The following is a 17,892-nucleotide window of genomic DNA, read 5'->3' as shown; positions in this document are numbered from 1 at the left end:
CACACACACACACACACACACACATGCTCAGCCTGCTTAAGTTTGCTTCCACTGTCAAAACAAACTATCAGAAGTGTTGTCTTGAACAAAGATTCTCTAACATGTTAATTATGGCCCTTACTGGTTTTGACACAGAAATGAATTCAAACTTATGGTATTTGAATACTTCCTTCTGCAGAATTCATCTATGCTCCCCAATAGTATGTTCAAATTCTAGGTCTTCCACACTTTAAAATTATACATTTATTAATCATGTCATAGGTAAAACAGGTAAAGAGCACCATCTGGTGGCTATCACCTTTGTTTTTCATGTTGACTTTGTATTTCATAAAAAAACTGTGCAACAAGAGGAAATAATAAAATATTACAAATGAATAATGAAATCAAGTTAGCAAGAAGAACTATACTTGACAACTAAATCAAGATTATGGCACTGTTTTAACTGCTAAGAAGTTAACCACTATTATAATGCCATAAAACTAAAATCAACACAGAACATAGCCTGTGCTCTTCGATAAATTTTAAATAGCAATTTTAATACAAAACTTAAATTTGTACAATTTATGAAAAGAATAAAATATGAGCAATCTTTATCAGAAAAGACAGAAGTATCTATTACTTTTTTGGTTTAAGTTTTATATAAATCTATTTAAATAAATATAAATTATACTTATAAATATGCTTACATATTGTGTTATATATAAAATATGCCTAGACAAGGCACTGAATGTTTTATTTTCTACTGAGAGCCTTTCAGATAATGCAATTTTCTCTTTAATTTTTCCCTTTTTTCCTATGAAAGAATTAAGCATATCAATTTGCATAAAAAATTGTATTTTTTGTTTTTAAAAAAAATCCTGATCCCTGACTTTTACCTTAACATAAAAGATTAAAATAAACTCCAAATCTGTTCCTTGTACTAAAATGTTAATAAATTCAAGAGAACATTATTTTTGCAAAAAAACATGTCATTAGTAAGTTGAAACTTTAAAACAAAAGAAACAATGATAATTAAACAAGCACATTAGAGCAAATCTAAGATCAAAACTTACAGGACAAGAATGGAAGGCACCTGCTCGATGAATCTGAGAGTAAAACCAAATTGATTTATTGGAAGAATCAAAAGAAAAAGAAAGAGAGGGGGAGAGAGGGGGAAAAGGAAGAAGGAAGGAAGAGGAGAGGAAGGAAGGGGAGAGGGGAGGAGAGGGGCGGAGAGAGGAGGAGAGGGAAGGGGACAGGAAGGGAGAGGAAGAGGAAGTCTACTTCTAATTTAAAAATAAATAAATAAATAACCTCCTAGCTCATTGGCATTTCCTCCCTGTGCCCACAGGTATGCTGGTAGCCAAGACTTGCCCATTGCTGGTATGGTATTGTGAAATCCTATCTGAGAAAATCGAGACCTATAGGTGCTGACTTTTGGAGCCACAACAAGGAAGACTAATTAGAATTAAATCATTCTCCAGTGAGGCCCTTCCAATGATACGCCTTTGACATACACAAGTGACTATATCAGTCAGTTTCTCTTTCTTGCTATATGATCTAAACGAATCTCCAAAAATCACAGCACACGTGCATACACACATAAAGTCAAATATTAACTCAGATGTAACGAACCAAAGAAAGAAACATGAGGAAAGTTTGTTTTAAGAAAATTGTAAGAATGACAATGGAGCAAATTAAGAATAAACTTCACGCCGCGCGATGGTGGCGCACGCCTTTAATCCCAGCACTCGGGAGGCAGGCGGATCTCTGTGAGTTCGAGACCAGCCTGGTCTACAGAGCTAGTTCCAGGACAGGCTCCAAAGCCACAGAGAAACCCTGTCTCGAAAAACCAAAAAAAAAAAAAAAAGAATAAACTTCACTAGGAAAATTAGTACACAGTGGACATAATCATATGAAACCTTATAGAAGTATATATGTATGTATGTATGCATGTATATTGCATGTAAGTCAAAAACCTGTTGAAACTCATGGGTAGGAAGCCATTTAAATTGCTTTTAGGGCTGGGTCTTGTGGTACATGCTTTAATCCACGCACTCTAGGGGTTTGAGGCCAGCCTGGTCTATACAGCAAGTTCCAGGCAGTGACAGCTATGTAGTGAAACTTTGTCTCAAACAACAACAACAAAATAGTTTTTAATACTACAAAGCAATACTCCACGCTATTTAGAGGTTTATAAAAGTTTATTTCTTAAGATTGGTGGGCAGAATTGATTTTTGTTCTCTATCCTTATTTGAAAATAAGCATTTTAGAGAATTTTTATTTTATGTATATTAGTGCTTTGTTTACACGTATGTATGCTGTGAGACAATGGTCTGTACACTGTCACTTGTATTTTAAATAAACGCTGATTGGCCAGAAGCCAGGCAGGAAATATAGACGGGGCAACCAGGCAGGAAGTAGAAGCAGGGCAACGAGAATTCTGGGAAGAGGGAAGTTTCAGTCTGCAGTGGTCACCCAGTCACAGAGGAAGCCAAAGAGCAAGATGTGACTGCCTTACCGAAAAAGGTACCAAGCCACATGGCTAACACACACAAAAATTATGGGCAAATGTAAGGTATAAGAATTAGTTAATAAGAAGCCTGAGCTAATGTGCCAATCGGTTTAAAATTAATGTAGACCTCTGTGTGTTTCTTCAGAGCTGAACGGCTGTGCGATCAGGCGGGACAGATACTTCAGTCAACATATGCAGGCACATCAGAAATAGCAATTGGATGCCACTGAACTACAGGTACAGAGAGTTGTAAGCTGCCATGTGGTTTCTGGGAACTGAACCTAGAACTTCCATAAGAGCAGTCAATGTTCCTAACCACTGAGTCATCTCTCCAGTCCTAGATTATCTCTTTTATATTCTGGTCAAACAAGGCTTTCAGAGGCTAACAAGAAAAATAAGGTGTATTTAGGTCAAGCAAACCCAGGGGCAGAAAGAACATGCCAGTCTATGAAAGGAGACCCAGATTCCTCTAGTCCATGCACTGTTACATCGAGCATGGTGAACGTGAATAGCTCAGTAATTTCCACCAGACTCAATTTATCACCAAATAAAGTAATTTAATTACAAATCCTTAAGTGCCTAGAGTTCACAGTATGAAACGTAGTTTCTATCTTTAATCTAATATCTGGTCCTTTGTAAACACGCAAACATTACACAAAATGCAAAACGATATTGAAGTTCTAGTCTCAAAGGGGTCCCTTGCTGAGTGGGCCAAGTCTTGTAAACTGGGTATAGAGAGTGTCTTACTGAGAAGGTTGACTAACATACATAATTCAGCTTTAGTTTTTCAGATTTGCCTTTGGGTGGATGGTGGGATTGTATGGTTATCATCTTAATGTGTTATTTTGTCACCACAAGATCTCAAATCTTAGCAAGCACTAAAATCATCTGCAGGGGTTCTTAAGACAGATTTCTGGGTCCCAGCCTCTGTGTCAGAACAGGAGCAGGCTGAGTGATGGCTACCATTCTAACACGTTCTAGATGGTACTAATTCTAGTGGTGAAAAGAACCACAGTATGAACATCTCTGATCTTTGCTTTGAAAAATATTAGCTAGTCAATCAAGATGATCCTTGAAAAAACTCTAGATGGTACCTGATGAGTCCTTTCCAGTCCTGTTTTGTTACATTTAATTTACAATGTTAGAGCCTTCCTTTTTGTTTAAATAGAAAGGGGGGAATAGTGTGGGAGGTCTATGTGTTGCTTTTATTGGTTAATGAATAAAGAACTGTTTTGAGCCTATGGCTGGGAAGAACAGAACTAGGTGGGGAAAGCTAGGCTGTATGCTGGAAGAAAGGAGGCAGAGGCAGAGAGACACCATGTAGCCTGGTGGAGACAGACACCAGAACTTTAGCCGTTAAGCCACAACCACGTGGTGATAGACAGATTAATAGAAGTGGGTTAAATTTACATGTAAGAGTTAGCCAATAAGAAGCTAGAGCTAATGGGCCAAGCAGTGATTTAATTAATACAGTTTCTGTGTGATTATTTCGTATCTAAGCTAGCCTTGTGGCCAGAAACCAAGAAGCAGCTCACTCCCTCCAACAAAAATCTGCCTTCCCAATTCCTTTAACCTGTTGTGCTTAACCTCCTGCCTTTTTATTATTTTTTTAAAAAAAGAGAGATGGGAATGTAATGAATGGTCTGTACTGTCCCTTTAAGAAACAAGCCCTACCCACTCTCTTCCCTGTCTGCCAAGGTAAGTGGATCTTCCTTCTGCTTCTAGCCCAAGCTCTCTCTCTCTTCCCTCTCTCTCCCAAAGAGGTAGCTTCTCTTTTCCTCTCCCCCCTCTCTGTTCTTGCCTCTTCTCTCCTTCCCCCCCTTTCCCTTTCCCCTCTATAACCCATTAAATGAATACCCACTTTCTCTTCATGGTGTGCCTCTGTCCCATCTAGCGCCTCGTGGGACCTGCTGACCCACCAAGGTCTCTTACCCGCCACTGCGCTCCCTGCCTGGGACCAGCTGCCCCCTGTGGGGAACAGCACCATTTTGTTTTTACCATCACATCTCTCTTTGGAAGAGGTGGCTGAGGCTTCTTTTCCTCTCACCCTCTCCTCTCTCTCCCTTTCCCTCTGTGTTTCTCTGTCTCTCTTTTTCTCACCCCTTATCCTCAAAGGGAGGAGAATTTCCTAGCAAAATGCTTTACAATTAAAAAAACAGACTAGCTTCACATTCCCAGAAAGATAGTGCTTTCCTTCCCCTGTCCAACCCGGGAAATTCCAAAGCACAAGGACACTCAGCCACCTGGTAATAAAGGCGGCAGAGTAACCTTGCTCTAAAAACAAAGAACAAGCTGACATAGCAGGATGGAAAAGAGCAAAAAAAGTTGCACGTGTGCCAAACCCCCCTAACCGCCCTGAAGGGCTACTTGTGTTTCTTCTGCCTTTAAAAGCTAACCCCACAGAGGAGCTCGAACTCTTCTCTACCTCGCTGCCACCGGATGTGAAGACGAGTTCTGAAGCTAGCTCGTATTATGCTTATAAATAAAACCTTGCTTATTGCAGTACGGTCTCTCTGGTTTTTGGTGGTCTCCCTGGGGTTCGCTATCTGGGAACAACATCTCTCTCACACCCCTTTCCTTTTATTGAATAAATTATACCTAAATCCTCTCTGCATGGTTTGCCTATCTCTTTCCCACCAGCTGAGGCTCCTCGTGGGATCGGCTGCCCCGCTGCCCCACCAAGGTTTCTCACCAGCCAGGGACCCACAGAGGCCTCGGGCCCATCGTGGCTTCTGCCGCCCCTCAGGAAACTGAGCCATTTTATCCAAACCATTACAACATGCCCTTAGTCAAACATCCTGTTATTTGCTCTTGAGAAGCAAGACATCCAGTAGTCATGCCTTTGGCCAAACACCCTGTTATTTGGCCTTGACAAGCTTGAATTCTCTGACCTTAAGTCAAGATGGAAACAGAGTCACTGTGGGCTCCCACATATGAATTAATTATGAGTAAAAGTTTCCTAAGAGTAGTACAAAAATCTTTTTTTAAATTTTTTAAATTGAAAAACATTTTTTGCACAATATATTTTGATCATGTTTCCCCCTCCACCAATTTCCCCCAAATCTTTTCCACTATTACCTCCCAACCCATCAAATTTTCCCTTAAAAAAAAAAAAAACGCAAAAGACCAATAAGATAAAAAAAAAAAAGTGCTGAGACAAAACAAAATGAAGTGAAACAAAAAGTCCACAAAAATACTACTCAGTTTATTTTTTGTTGATCAACAATTCCTGGGCATGGGGCCTGCCCTGTAGTGTGGTTGACATATCCACTCCACTGGAGAACTGACGTACCCTTCATCAGAGGGTATCAACTACAGAGAGCTTCTTGGTTAGCAGTGACAGGCCCTGCCTACTTCCCTCTCAGGCTGCACCCTGGCTGGCTGGGACCTGTACAGACCCTGTACACACTGCCAGTGTCATGAGTTTGTGTGTGCTGTTGTCATCTACCACCTCTGGTTCGTATTGTCTTCCCATCTTCTCTTCAGCACAAATTCTTGATCCATGAGGGGACAGGTTTGGTAAACATCCCATTTACCACTAAGTGTTCCCAGGTCTCTCATTCTCTTGTGTTGTCCAGTTGTGGATCTCTGTGTCAAGTCCCATCTACCCATCTACTGCAGGAGGAAGCTCTCTGATAGGGGTGCAGCAAATCCCACGACTTCTGAGAGTTTCATTACCTAAAATGTTTATGCTTTTATCCACTATACAGACATATACACAGATACACACACACACACACACACACACACACACAGCCTTGCATAGGCTAGCTCAAAATCACTGAGCTACATTCAAAGCCCAGAGCAACATATTTAAGGAAAAAAAAAATCTGATTAGAGAATCTTAAAATTCATTTTTGAATAGCTGGAACCCAAAAGAGCAGTTACAGTAACTGTGTAAACTTGATTACCAACACAAAGAGGTTGCAAAAGTTAAAAGTACTTATAAACAAGGTTGATTCAAATGTGGGAAAACAGTTTTTTTGTTCTCTCCTAAAAAATAGTATAAAGAGAGCAACATTTAAGTATACCAAAGTGAAGGATTTACATTAATTGATATTTAGGCAATATTTTTAATTTCTTATTAAAACAGTTTCTAATACAAAACAATTTCAAGAAAAATACAAGTTAATGCATTATTGCATGTTGTATTGGGGGACTTTTTCTGTGGGAAGTATTTTCATAATGGTAAACATTAAGAAACAACAACAAAAAAATGGGGCTTGAGGGATGACTCCATGTTCAAAATGTCATATGAAACTGATTAAGTATTAACTAAAACTTCAAGGAAAGGTCTCAATCTAGTCTACAAATATCTTAATTGCTGTTTTATTATTGAAAAATCAAGCTGCAGTATTAGTGAAGTTCTACAGAGGGAGCTAGCGCCAAAGAATAAACTGATAATAAAACAAATTTCAAGTCACAGTCTGGGGAAGCTACAGATTTCCAGTCATTGATAAGAGCTAAGATTATACTCTAAAGGTCCATCTCAATGCCTGGCTGACTCAGAGTAACACACACAGTACGCATGTGGTAGCATTCCATTTACAAGTAACACACGCAGTACGCATGTGGTAGCATTCCATTTACAAGTAACACACGCAGTATGCATGTGGTAGCATTCCATTTATAAGTGACACACAGTATGCATGTGGTAGCATTCCATTTACAAGAAAACATGAAATAGAAACTCATAAACTGCCTTTATAACTGACAGTGGTTTAGTTCGGTTTTGTTTTTCAATTACGTAATAAGATATCCTTTTAAAAGACATAATCTCTTGATTCTATGGAACACAAGTCTACATCACTTAGCTTAAGCCTCAAAAACAAAGCCTCTGAACAGCCGTGTACTTGAAGTTCCCATGGGGAGATGGGTAATGAGTACCTCATGTTTTAGTATAAAGCAAATGCACACAAATCTCAAGGAAGTGTCAGTGTAAGATTTTTAGCACACACACACACACACAGATATATATACTGAATTTTATTAGACGCTTAGCACTGTGTTTTTTAATTAATGATTACTTTTGTGTGAATAAAGAAAGACGGTGTGATCATTAGTTCAATAATAATGCTACTGATAATTATAATATTGACGGCTACAATATACCATCTCTTAGAAAAACCTAAGAGAAGGGAGAATGTGCTTGGTTTCTTATCCTAGCGAGCTTGCTACTTAAAGAAAAATACAAGTTACTCATGCAACATTAATTTCACGGGGCTGGAGAAAGATGGTTCAGCAGTCCAGAACACTGGTTACTCTTCCAAAAGAACTAGATTCAATTCCCAACACCCATATAGCGGTTCACAACCATCTGTAACACCAGTTTCAGCAGATCCAAATTCCTTTTCTGGCCTCCACAGGCACCAGGCATGAACTTGGTACACAGACAGATGCAGGCAGTACACCCACACACATAAAATAAGTACCTAATTTTTTAAGACTACTGAAATAATAATTTTACACTACTGCCACTAACACAGGTTCCTTCTACTTGGAGTAGATTTTTTATGAATTTATTACATTCTGGTACCTAGTTAGGGTATCAGGCTTTTTATTCTAGGGCCACCAACCAGCACCCAAAATCATGACACAGAGACTTCTTATTAGTTATAAATTCCCGGCCTAGCTTAGACTCGTTTCTGGCTGTTCTTCCAGAGGACCCAGGTTCAATTCCAAGAACCCACACGGCAGCTCAAAACTGTCTATAACTACAGTTCTGAGGATTCAATACCCTCACTTAGACGTACATGCAGACAAAATACCAATGCAATAAAAATAAATAAATCTTAAAAACAATAAAAATACATAAATGTATAAAACTATGCTTGTAGGTATGTGCACATGGTGATCTTCATAATACCTTTCCTGGTTCAGAAGTTTATGTAGCCCAGGCTGACCTGGAAACTGAGAGCCTTTTGCACAGACTTTAAAAAGCTGTCTCTCAAACAACACTTCGGTTTTAGATTAATGATTTGCTATTATTACCCTTTTTCACTTACTTAGTAATCCCTTTAGATATAGCTTCTAAGATCCCAACATTAAATTTATAAGAAAAGACTGGATCATTTGTGGGAAATGCTTAAGACTTAAATGACCTCACTTGATGTTAGTCTGGGATCCCAAAAGAAGGCATCTGATGGAATCAGCAAGAATGGACCAAAGGAATCTAATTAACATGGGTTGAGTATTTATTCCCAGAGTAGCAGCTTTATAAGAACCAGCCACACAAAGGAGCTTTTTAAAGACTAATTTAAAAAGCAATACAGCAAAGATTAAGACTACATAGAAAGTCAATTTTAAAATACAATTCTGCGGCCTGCTGGGATGTAGTTCAGTGTTAAGAGTGCTTGCTTGAAGACTCAACTGTGCACCGAGAGGAACACAGACTTCTTGGAGGCACCTTGAGTCATTTTAAATGCAGGGGTGGGGGACCATTTCAGAGGAAGGACCTCTTTCCCCACCACGAGAGCTCTTGGAGGCTGGCCCACTGGGGCCTGAAGGAGAGGGGGATGCTGGTGGGAATGGATCAGGCCAAGATGTATGTCATCACACATGGTCATGGCCTTACAATGGGCAGAGTACAGAGGGGCATGAACTGGTGCTGGACATGACAAACACTTGTGCTAGGGAACAAGAGTGACCTGGAGGAAGGGAGCCAGGCTCAGAGTGGCAGGCGGGACCCAGTTCCCACTGCCTGGCTCCTTCAGTGTGTGCTAGTACAATCTGTCGAAGTTCTAAGACCCTCTGCCCCTCCCCCCACCACCTCACAAGCTTCTTCTGTGTGTATTTCATTTTGTTTTTATGGTTTTTGAAGCAATTTAAACTCCCAGTTTATTTTCACAAAAGAAAATAAAATTACAGTTGCAAGACTGTAAAAAAAAAAAGAGTACTTGCTTGTACCCATAAGGCCAGGTTTGGTCCCCACCATTGGAAACAAACATATAAACAAACAACATACATGAATAAATGTCTCTTACATAAAGGAGACTGGAACCTTAGGCTAAATCTCCCAATGAAGTTATATGCACAGAATCATAAACACTAAGATGGAAAAAGTCTGGCGTGGTCTGGAGAAAGGAGAACAAGGCAAACAAAGATGCCAATGATGAGGCCCTGAGTCAGATACTCAAGGAAATGAAAAACACAAAAGAGGCTCAGTATTATTTCACATAAAATACAGGTACAAAGTTTAGAGTGTAGCACAATTCAATTATGAGTCTACCATCTCATAAGCATAAAAGATTTCTGTATGAATCTGACATAAACCTTTTTATTTTTGCCTCACCTTTGAAGAATTTTAAGTCTTTAATTTGGAAGCCAAACATATACAATACTTGGTTGATTTTCTGCAACCTAAGTAGTATTGCTTCTAAGTCTAAGGTGATTTCTAAAATCACAAATTGGTCCTGTGATATTAATTTAGGCAGCAAGATATTATGTTCATTCTTATCACTTACTAAAGCTAATATTAACCATCTTCTAGAATTACTGTCTAAGGGCATGAAGAACTGACTCAGCGCATAAGAGCACCTGATGTTCATGCAGAGGATTGGGATTTGGTTCCCAGCACCCACAGGGCGGCTCATAACCATGGGTAACACCAGGTCCAGAGAGTCAAGCAAATAGATCTAAGTCCTGTAAGAGCTATTTCCCCTGCCTTGTAGAGTATAACAAAGTAGAGGGGACAAAACCAGCTATCAACTTTAGTCTATCTCTATTAAGTAGTACAGATAAGTTTTCAGTAATAACTTTAGCAACTATTAACTTTCCTTACATGAATCTTCATGATCACATCTCAATACACTATTCATATTCAAAGCAATATAAAATTTATATGTTGAGTAAAAATGGTTCTATATTCTACATTGCAGATCTGTGCAAAAATAAGAAAAACAAATGAAGTTAGTATCCTTCACTTTTTCAGTAACTTTATTAAGATAGGATAGATATGCAAAAAAAAACTATACAGAATTTTTGGATAGTGCCTAGTACGATAATATGGCATGGATATAAAATGCCACTCCCGGCCCCTGGCATTTGTGGCATTTGTTGAAGGTTTGATCCTTAATGAAATGTTCAAAAATGAGACTTTTGGATCATGAATGAATCACAGAACTCTATCTTAATCCAAGGACTACCCTACTTTACTTACTGGGTTAAGTAAGAGGTGATTAAAAGCATTACTAAGAGGTGTTGTGGGAGCTGTGGGCTGCATTCCTGCCACCCAGCTCCCGGCTGCCTGGCTAGCTTATGCCCCGAAATAACAACACACAAACTGTATTCTTTAAAGCACTGCTTGGCCCATTTCTATTAATGTGTGTAGCACCCCAAGGTGTGCTTACTGGGAAGATTCTAGCCTATGTCCATCCTGGGTCGGAGCTTCATCGTGTCTGCCCCAGAGAGGAGAGCTATCGAGTCTGAGCTCACTTCCTCTTTCTCCCAGCATTCTGTTCTGTTTACTCCACCCACCTATGTTTTAACCTATGAGGCCAAGCAGTTTCTTTATTAATTAACCAATGATCTTCCTCCATCAAAGAGGTGATAAAAGCAGGAAGATGTGGGGCCTTGTTGTTCCTAGCCAGTGTCCTTTCTCACTCTCCTCCGCCTCCCTCCTTCATACCTGTCTCCCTCTGAATCTCTGTCTCTGAACCTCCTGCTGGCTTCCCAGAACAGCTTTCCTCCACCACACCCTTATACCACACTGTGTCTTGCCACAGTCCCGCAGGGATGAAGCCAAGCCACCTGGACTGAAGTCTGAGTCTGTGAGCCAAAATAAACCATTCTCTCCTGAAGTTTGTCCTCGGGGTACTTTTTCATGGGCATGTTGTACTCATACACAGTAACTGGTGCAAGCAGAGAAAAATAACTATTCAATTAAACAATGTGACATTTTTCTTATTTTAGGCTATTTCATTTATAAAACTAAGATTGCAATGAAGAAAAAAAAACCATAGAAAACTAATAACCAATTTCATTATGGAATTATTCACAGAGCCAAGCATGAACCCCACAGTTTAGATTAATCACATCACAACTGTAACTATTCTATTTCCCTAGCTTAAAGTTATGCCCTAGAGCAGAGAGCGTGTAGAAACAAGGAAAATCATTCTGCTTAGAGAAACAGATGTCACTGCTGAGCAATTTTCCCTGTGTGACAAGTGGGTTTTCCAGCAAGAGGTTGGGGAGGGTGCCCATGAAGCAAGAGTGACTATTTATGGAATCTGATTCATCAGATTTGGGAATTAAGACTATTTTTAATAAAAAACATAGTTACTCCATGTAAAGCAATACCAACTATCAGTATACTGGCAGCTCTTTTGTATGCACTGCATCAGGGCACACTGTAAGTACATGAGTAATATGATGGTATCCACAGGTTTTCCTTTAACAATATCATAATGAGCTCATTATTTTGAATATAACAATCAATAATAGGCCGGGCGATGGTGGCACACGCCTTTAATCCCAGCACTTGGGAGGCAGAGGCAGGTGGATCTCTGTGAGTTCGAGACCAGCCTGGTCTACAAGAGCTAATTCCAGGACAGGCTCCAAAGCCACACAGAAACCCTGTCTCAGAAAAAAAAACAAAACAAAACAATCAATAATAGTGTTTTATGACAATAATATGTACATCATCAATTAGATAATTATATTTGGGGTTTTTATTTTCATGTATGTGTATACGAGCATGTGTGTACATATGTACTTTACATGTATGTTAAGTGTAAGTGTCTATATGCCACAGCAAATATGTGGCGGTCAGAGGACACCTCAGGTGCAGGCCATCATGTCCCATCTTATTTTAAGCAGTCTCTCTTTGGGTTTGCCACTGAGCAGAACAATCTTACTGCCCCACAAGCTTTGGGGCACTCTTCCCTCTACATCTTACATCTCACTGCCGGAACACTGGGGCTACAAGTACACAAGGTACTTGTCTTCGTGTGTTCTCAGGATTCACACCCAGGTGCTCATGCTGGCTCAGCAAGCTCTTTACTCACTGGGCTGTCTTCTTAGCCATAAAATTTGCTTTATATCTATATCTCATATATTTTAAAAGTCTTAGTCTTGAGCACAAAGGGATTTGAGCCTTTTAATAGGTAAAAAATATTCATAACTATAGGACATAGTAAAATTCAGCAGTCCCAAACATGCTCACAATGTGCAATGACAAAACCAGAGTGATTTGCATCTCTATCTTCTCAGTGAGAATTCTGACTATTTCAATTTTGAAGACAAAAATGAGATTATTTATGAACATCTTTCATGAAGAGCTAATAATGAATTTTAATACAAGATTCTATTCATATTCAATTGGGAGTTTTTGTTAGGGCAGAGGTCAAAAAAACTACATGACAGAAACTAGACAAAGTCACCCAACTGCCAATACTAATCAATAAAGAACAGATAAACCTTTGAGATAAAAATGTCATCCTATCCAGGCTAGCTGGGGCTACACAAAGAAACCCTGTCTGAACCCATGCTAATCAATAATAAAAAGGGAATTAAATGATGCAGGCAACAATAGTGATCTACCTCAAAACAAACTGACAGTCACAGTAGTGCATGGCTATCATGCCAGCACTCAAAAGGCAGAGGCAGGAGGATCTCTGTGAGTTTAGGGCCAGCATGGTAGTATGCAAAGAGAGTTCCAATACAGCCAGGACTACATAGTAAAAGTCTATGCCAAAAGAGGGAGACAGGGAAGAAGAAAAAGAAACAAAGAAGAGAAATTTAAAAATCTAAGTCACACTTATGATTTCACTTATTCAAAATTTTAGCATTTTTTATTTTTAGAAGAGGCCAGGCGTTGGTAGTGCATGCCTTTAATTCCAGCACTCAAGAGGCAGAGGCAGGTGGATCTCTGTGAGTTGCAGGTCAGCCTGGTCTACAGAGCAATTTTCAGGACAATTAGGGCTGTTACACAGGGCTAACCACATCTCAAAAAAAACCAAAAAAAACCAAAAAACTCTTAACTATTAGATGGAAGTATTCTAACATCTGAAACTTACTTTGAAATAAATAAATATACAAATTAATGAATGAAATGAAGACAAAATATGAAAGTGATTTTAAAAAAAAAGTACAATAAAATCCTAATGAGGAAATCCAAATGTGAGTATGTGGGTGAATGTATACTCTATGCTCAATATTTCCATAGTTACACAGCAACAGTACATACTGCGTATATGCTGTGTATACAAATGAAGACCAAATTAAGTAAATCAAGATTTATCTGAGTTAGATATGAAGGGTGTTGTGTCTCTCTTCTGTAATCCATAATTCCAGCACTGGCAGGCAGAGGGTTACCCTGAGTTCAAAAGCCGTCAGGGTACATAGCGATAACTAGCTAGTTAATTCATAAAATGTTTAACATTAAAGTGTATCTAATATACAAAGAAAATTTTCAAGGTACTTTAGAGAATCAATAATTATAAATGTGATAGGGACTTAATTAATATGCAAAGTAATAAGGAGTAACCTAAGGATATATTAGAATTCAAGTCCTCTAATTCTTCCTTTTACAGAACTGATGTTGGCTGTTTATGTAATATTCAATATTATCAACATTTACTTACTGAACAATAGAGAAAAGAAACCAGGTAAAACAAAATAGAACCATATAAAATGTTTAAAGCTTCTGTCTTTAGACAATTCTATTTAAAAGACTGACATAAGTTTCAAATTTCCCAAACAGATTATTTGTAACTAAAATGCTGTCGTCCATGTCAGGTGGTAATCTTTAAAATAGCACGTTCCAGTAGGAAAATGTCAAAGAAAATATCCCAGAATTCCATGGTTATTTCTCAAAAGTTAAAAAAAAAGAAGTCTACAAAAAATAGACTAAAAATTTAAAAATGTTCATCTTTCAAGCTTCGTGTTTGAAATACTTTACTTATTCTAAACAATAAACAGGTGTTTACTTTTGCATAAAGGTATAAAAGAAATAAAATGTTTCTTCATCTTTAGCAAGTGCTAGAAAAAAAACACGAATAAAACTACAAAATTAACCATGCATTTCATTTTTTATCCCAGGAAAGAAAAAGAAATAATGTATTTCCAAACACACATGTAATCTGGAAAATCAAATACAGTGTGACATATTTCAGTGAGTATCATAATTATTCCGGGGTTAATTTGATATAACACAAATTATACAGTACAAATTACCATAATCCACTATTACAGCCATACGTTGTGTATAATTTTTAAATCAAGTGGCTTACATACATCTATTTCATAGAGCATGTACAACTGAGGTTTAATGAACTTACAATTCCTTGTGCTTGTCTTCAGCCAAGATCTGATCATTTGGCTTCAGAGAATACCTGCAACACAGAAACAACACACTGGTCATAATCATACAAACATATTTGCCTCAAGATTCATTTGACTGTATGTCCTCCAATCAAACCGGAGTGTACAATCTGAGGGGTTCTGAGCAGTAGAACACTGTGTATGTCTCTGCCATAACTGACAAAACATCAACAATGTCCAAGCAGCTGGCTCTTTGCTGTATTAGTCACTGCCTCTGACACCTCCCCTGGGCAGGCTTGGAGACATCAGTCTGACCGGGTACTGAAACACAACATCTTTGATACTCCTCTGCAGTGAATCACATGTAGCTGTACTCTCTTCAGTTTCAAATTCAACTACTAAGTCCAGTGTTAAAGTTTTTAAAGCTCACAAAAATTTACCAAATTTACCAAAAGAAGTCCTTTTGTATATGTGTTGCTTTTATTGGTTAATGAATAAAGAAAATGTTGGCTGTGATAGGGTGGGAAAACTAAACTGAATGCTGGGAGAAAGAAAGTAGAGTCAAGGAGAAGTCATGTAGCAGCCAGAAGAGAAAGATGTGAGCCACCAGATGTAGGCCATGAGACTCATAGTAAAATATAAAATAATAGAAATGGGTTAATTTAAGATATAAGAGATAGCTAGCAATATGCTTTAATTGATTGGCCAAGCAGTGATTTAAATAATATAGTTTCTGTGTAATTATTTCAAGTCAGGGCGGTCGGGAAACGAACAAGCAGCCTAACCCAACAATGTACCAAGCTATGTACTAAATAAGAGTGGCATGAGTTTTCATACCGACCCCCATCGCTCCCCAAACACATATATCCACATACAAGCTAAACAAGTGCCCACTTTTCCCCTTTCACTATTAGGAACGTTCTCACAGAGTGGCCTACGCTAGCCTTCAACCTACTGTGTAGCCCAGGCAAACCTGGACCTTGCAGCACTCTTGTCTCTGCCTCGCGAGAACCTAGAACTATGAGCCTCCCTACCAGGCCTGGCTGATGGTGTTTGTTGCTGTTGTTAGTAGGTGTGCTGGGGAAGCTGTTAAATGTACACATGTGCCTGAGTGTGCATGCCTCACTCATGAGTGTACTCGATGTGGTACACACATCGAGTGGCCAGGGAGGATGCTAACTATCTTCCTCTATTATTCTCTATCCTATTCCTTTGAGGCATAGACTCTCCCTGAACTTGGGGCTGGAGGTTTTTGGCTTGTCTAGCAGCAAGTGTATCACAGAGATCCTCCTATCTGCAGTATCCACAGGGCTGGCTTTATAAGTGGTCATGAGACTAAAGTCAGCTTATTATCTGGGTACAATGATCAAAAAATCAGGTCCTCAAACTTGCACAGCAAGCAATCCACCACTGAGCAGAAATTTTCAACTCAGCCATTTGCTGAGCACAGACAGGAGCCTCACTCCTTTATCTTGGTTTTCCTATCAACAAAACCATAGGTTGCTAAAAATGCTATAACAGGTATCTTTCATTTGTACTGCTGAAGATAAAAAGACTTTTCTTCTGAAGTCTTCACAGAAACAGACAACCAACGACTTCCAGGTTATCAAATCTACTATTCAAGTCTGTTATGTTTTATGTTTTCTCTATCTCCATAACAAGGGAACAGGGGTCTAAGCAGAAAAGAAATATAGATTTTTTTTCCTTTCTCTTTCATAAACAAGTACTATTATTCACTGGACCTGTTTGTTCTGAATGGACCTGTATTATACAGCCCTGGCTTTAAAATTAAAAAAAAAATCAACTCTGAGGTTCTAAACAAAGTACAGTCCATAATATTTAGGTCATAAAGAATTTCGGCCGGGCAGTGGCAGCAGATCTCTGTGATTTCTAGGCCATTCTGGTCTACAGAGAAACCTTGTCTAGGAGGGGCAGAGGATTTGTTAAAGCACTACAAACTAGGGGCTTGAGAGATGGCTTAACAGTTAAGAGAACTGATTGTTCTTTCGATAGTCCTGAGTTCAGTTCCCAGAAACCACATGGTGGCTCACAGCCATCTATAATGGAATCTGATGCCCTCTTCTGGAGTGTAGGTATACATGCTGACAGAGCACTCATACATAAAAGACATTTTTAAGAAAAATTCAATTCACTACAAGCTAACTATAGATCCTTCTGTTACAATATTTCTGTAAAGAATACAGTTATAAGTAAGAAACAAGGAACTCTGGTTATAATGTTTTATATTCAGATACCTACAACAGTGGAAAAGAAATTGATGATTCTCATCTAAAAAGTTTATGTCTGTGTTGTGTTTAATAAAGAATGTATTACTTTTCAGAAAAGTCCTACTAAACAAAGCTCAGAGAGTTTCAAAACATAAACAGACTTATTTGTCCCAGGCAACAGCTTCAAACTAGGCTCCTGGCTCTCTCTTCTACTGAATAAGAATTAAATATCAAAAGATAGGCCATAGGGGTTCTCAGTTACCCTTCCTGATGCTGTGAAAGATACTCTGAAAAAAAGAAACCTAAGGGAGAAAAGTTGTGTTTGGACTCACAGTTGAGGGTACGTATCGTTTACCAGGGCAGGGAAGTCCTGCTGGCAGAGCTAGAAGCTGTTGGCAACATTGTAACCACAGTTAGTAAGCAGGAAACTTAGAATCTCTCATTCACTCTAGGCTGGAATCCACCACAGTCAAGGTGGGTATTAACCTGAGGGAGAACATCTCTTCCAGGGATGCCCAGGGGCTTGTCTCCTAAGTAATTCTAAATTCCACCAGCTTGAAAATCAGTATTAACTGTCACAGGGATATGATAGAGTACTCACCTAGCATGTGGGAAGCCCGGGGTTAGAAACAGAGACAGCATGTATCAGGAAACCAGAAGCTATAATCCCAGTTACTCATGATGCTCAAAGAAAAGAGTAATTTAAGGTGAAGGGTTTAAAACAGCCTGGGCAGGGCTGGAGAGATGACTCAGCAGTTAAGAGCATTGGCTGCTCTTCTAGAGGACCCAGGTTCAATTCTCCCCACCCACATGGCAGTTCACAACTGTTATAGAGTTACAGACTCTAGTTCCTGGGAATGTGACACCTTCACACCAAAGCACATAAAATTAAATAAATTATTTTAAAAA

General features: G+C 38.9%; 1 protein-coding gene across 1 annotated transcript in view; it reads right to left on the bottom strand.

Annotated features, from left to right (window-relative positions):
- Adk (adenosine kinase) overlaps positions 1-17,892 on the bottom strand; it is a 393,356-nt gene that overhangs the window by 315,169 nt on the left and 60,295 nt on the right. Inside the window, exon 3 of the mRNA XM_013353958.1 lies at positions 14,773-14,826. Coding sequence (XP_013209412.1) covers positions 14,773-14,826 — 54 coding nt within the window. The remainder of the gene's footprint in view (positions 1-14,772; positions 14,827-17,892) is intronic.

This window comes from Microtus ochrogaster, unplaced genomic scaffold (genome assembly GCF_000317375.1).
Source record: "Microtus ochrogaster isolate Prairie Vole_2 unplaced genomic scaffold, MicOch1.0 UNK21, whole genome shotgun sequence".
NCBI lineage: Eukaryota > Metazoa > Chordata > Mammalia > Rodentia > Cricetidae > Microtus > Microtus ochrogaster.
The sequence above is the reverse complement of the archived record's forward strand: the minus strand, read 5'-3'. Positions and strand labels throughout refer to the sequence as shown.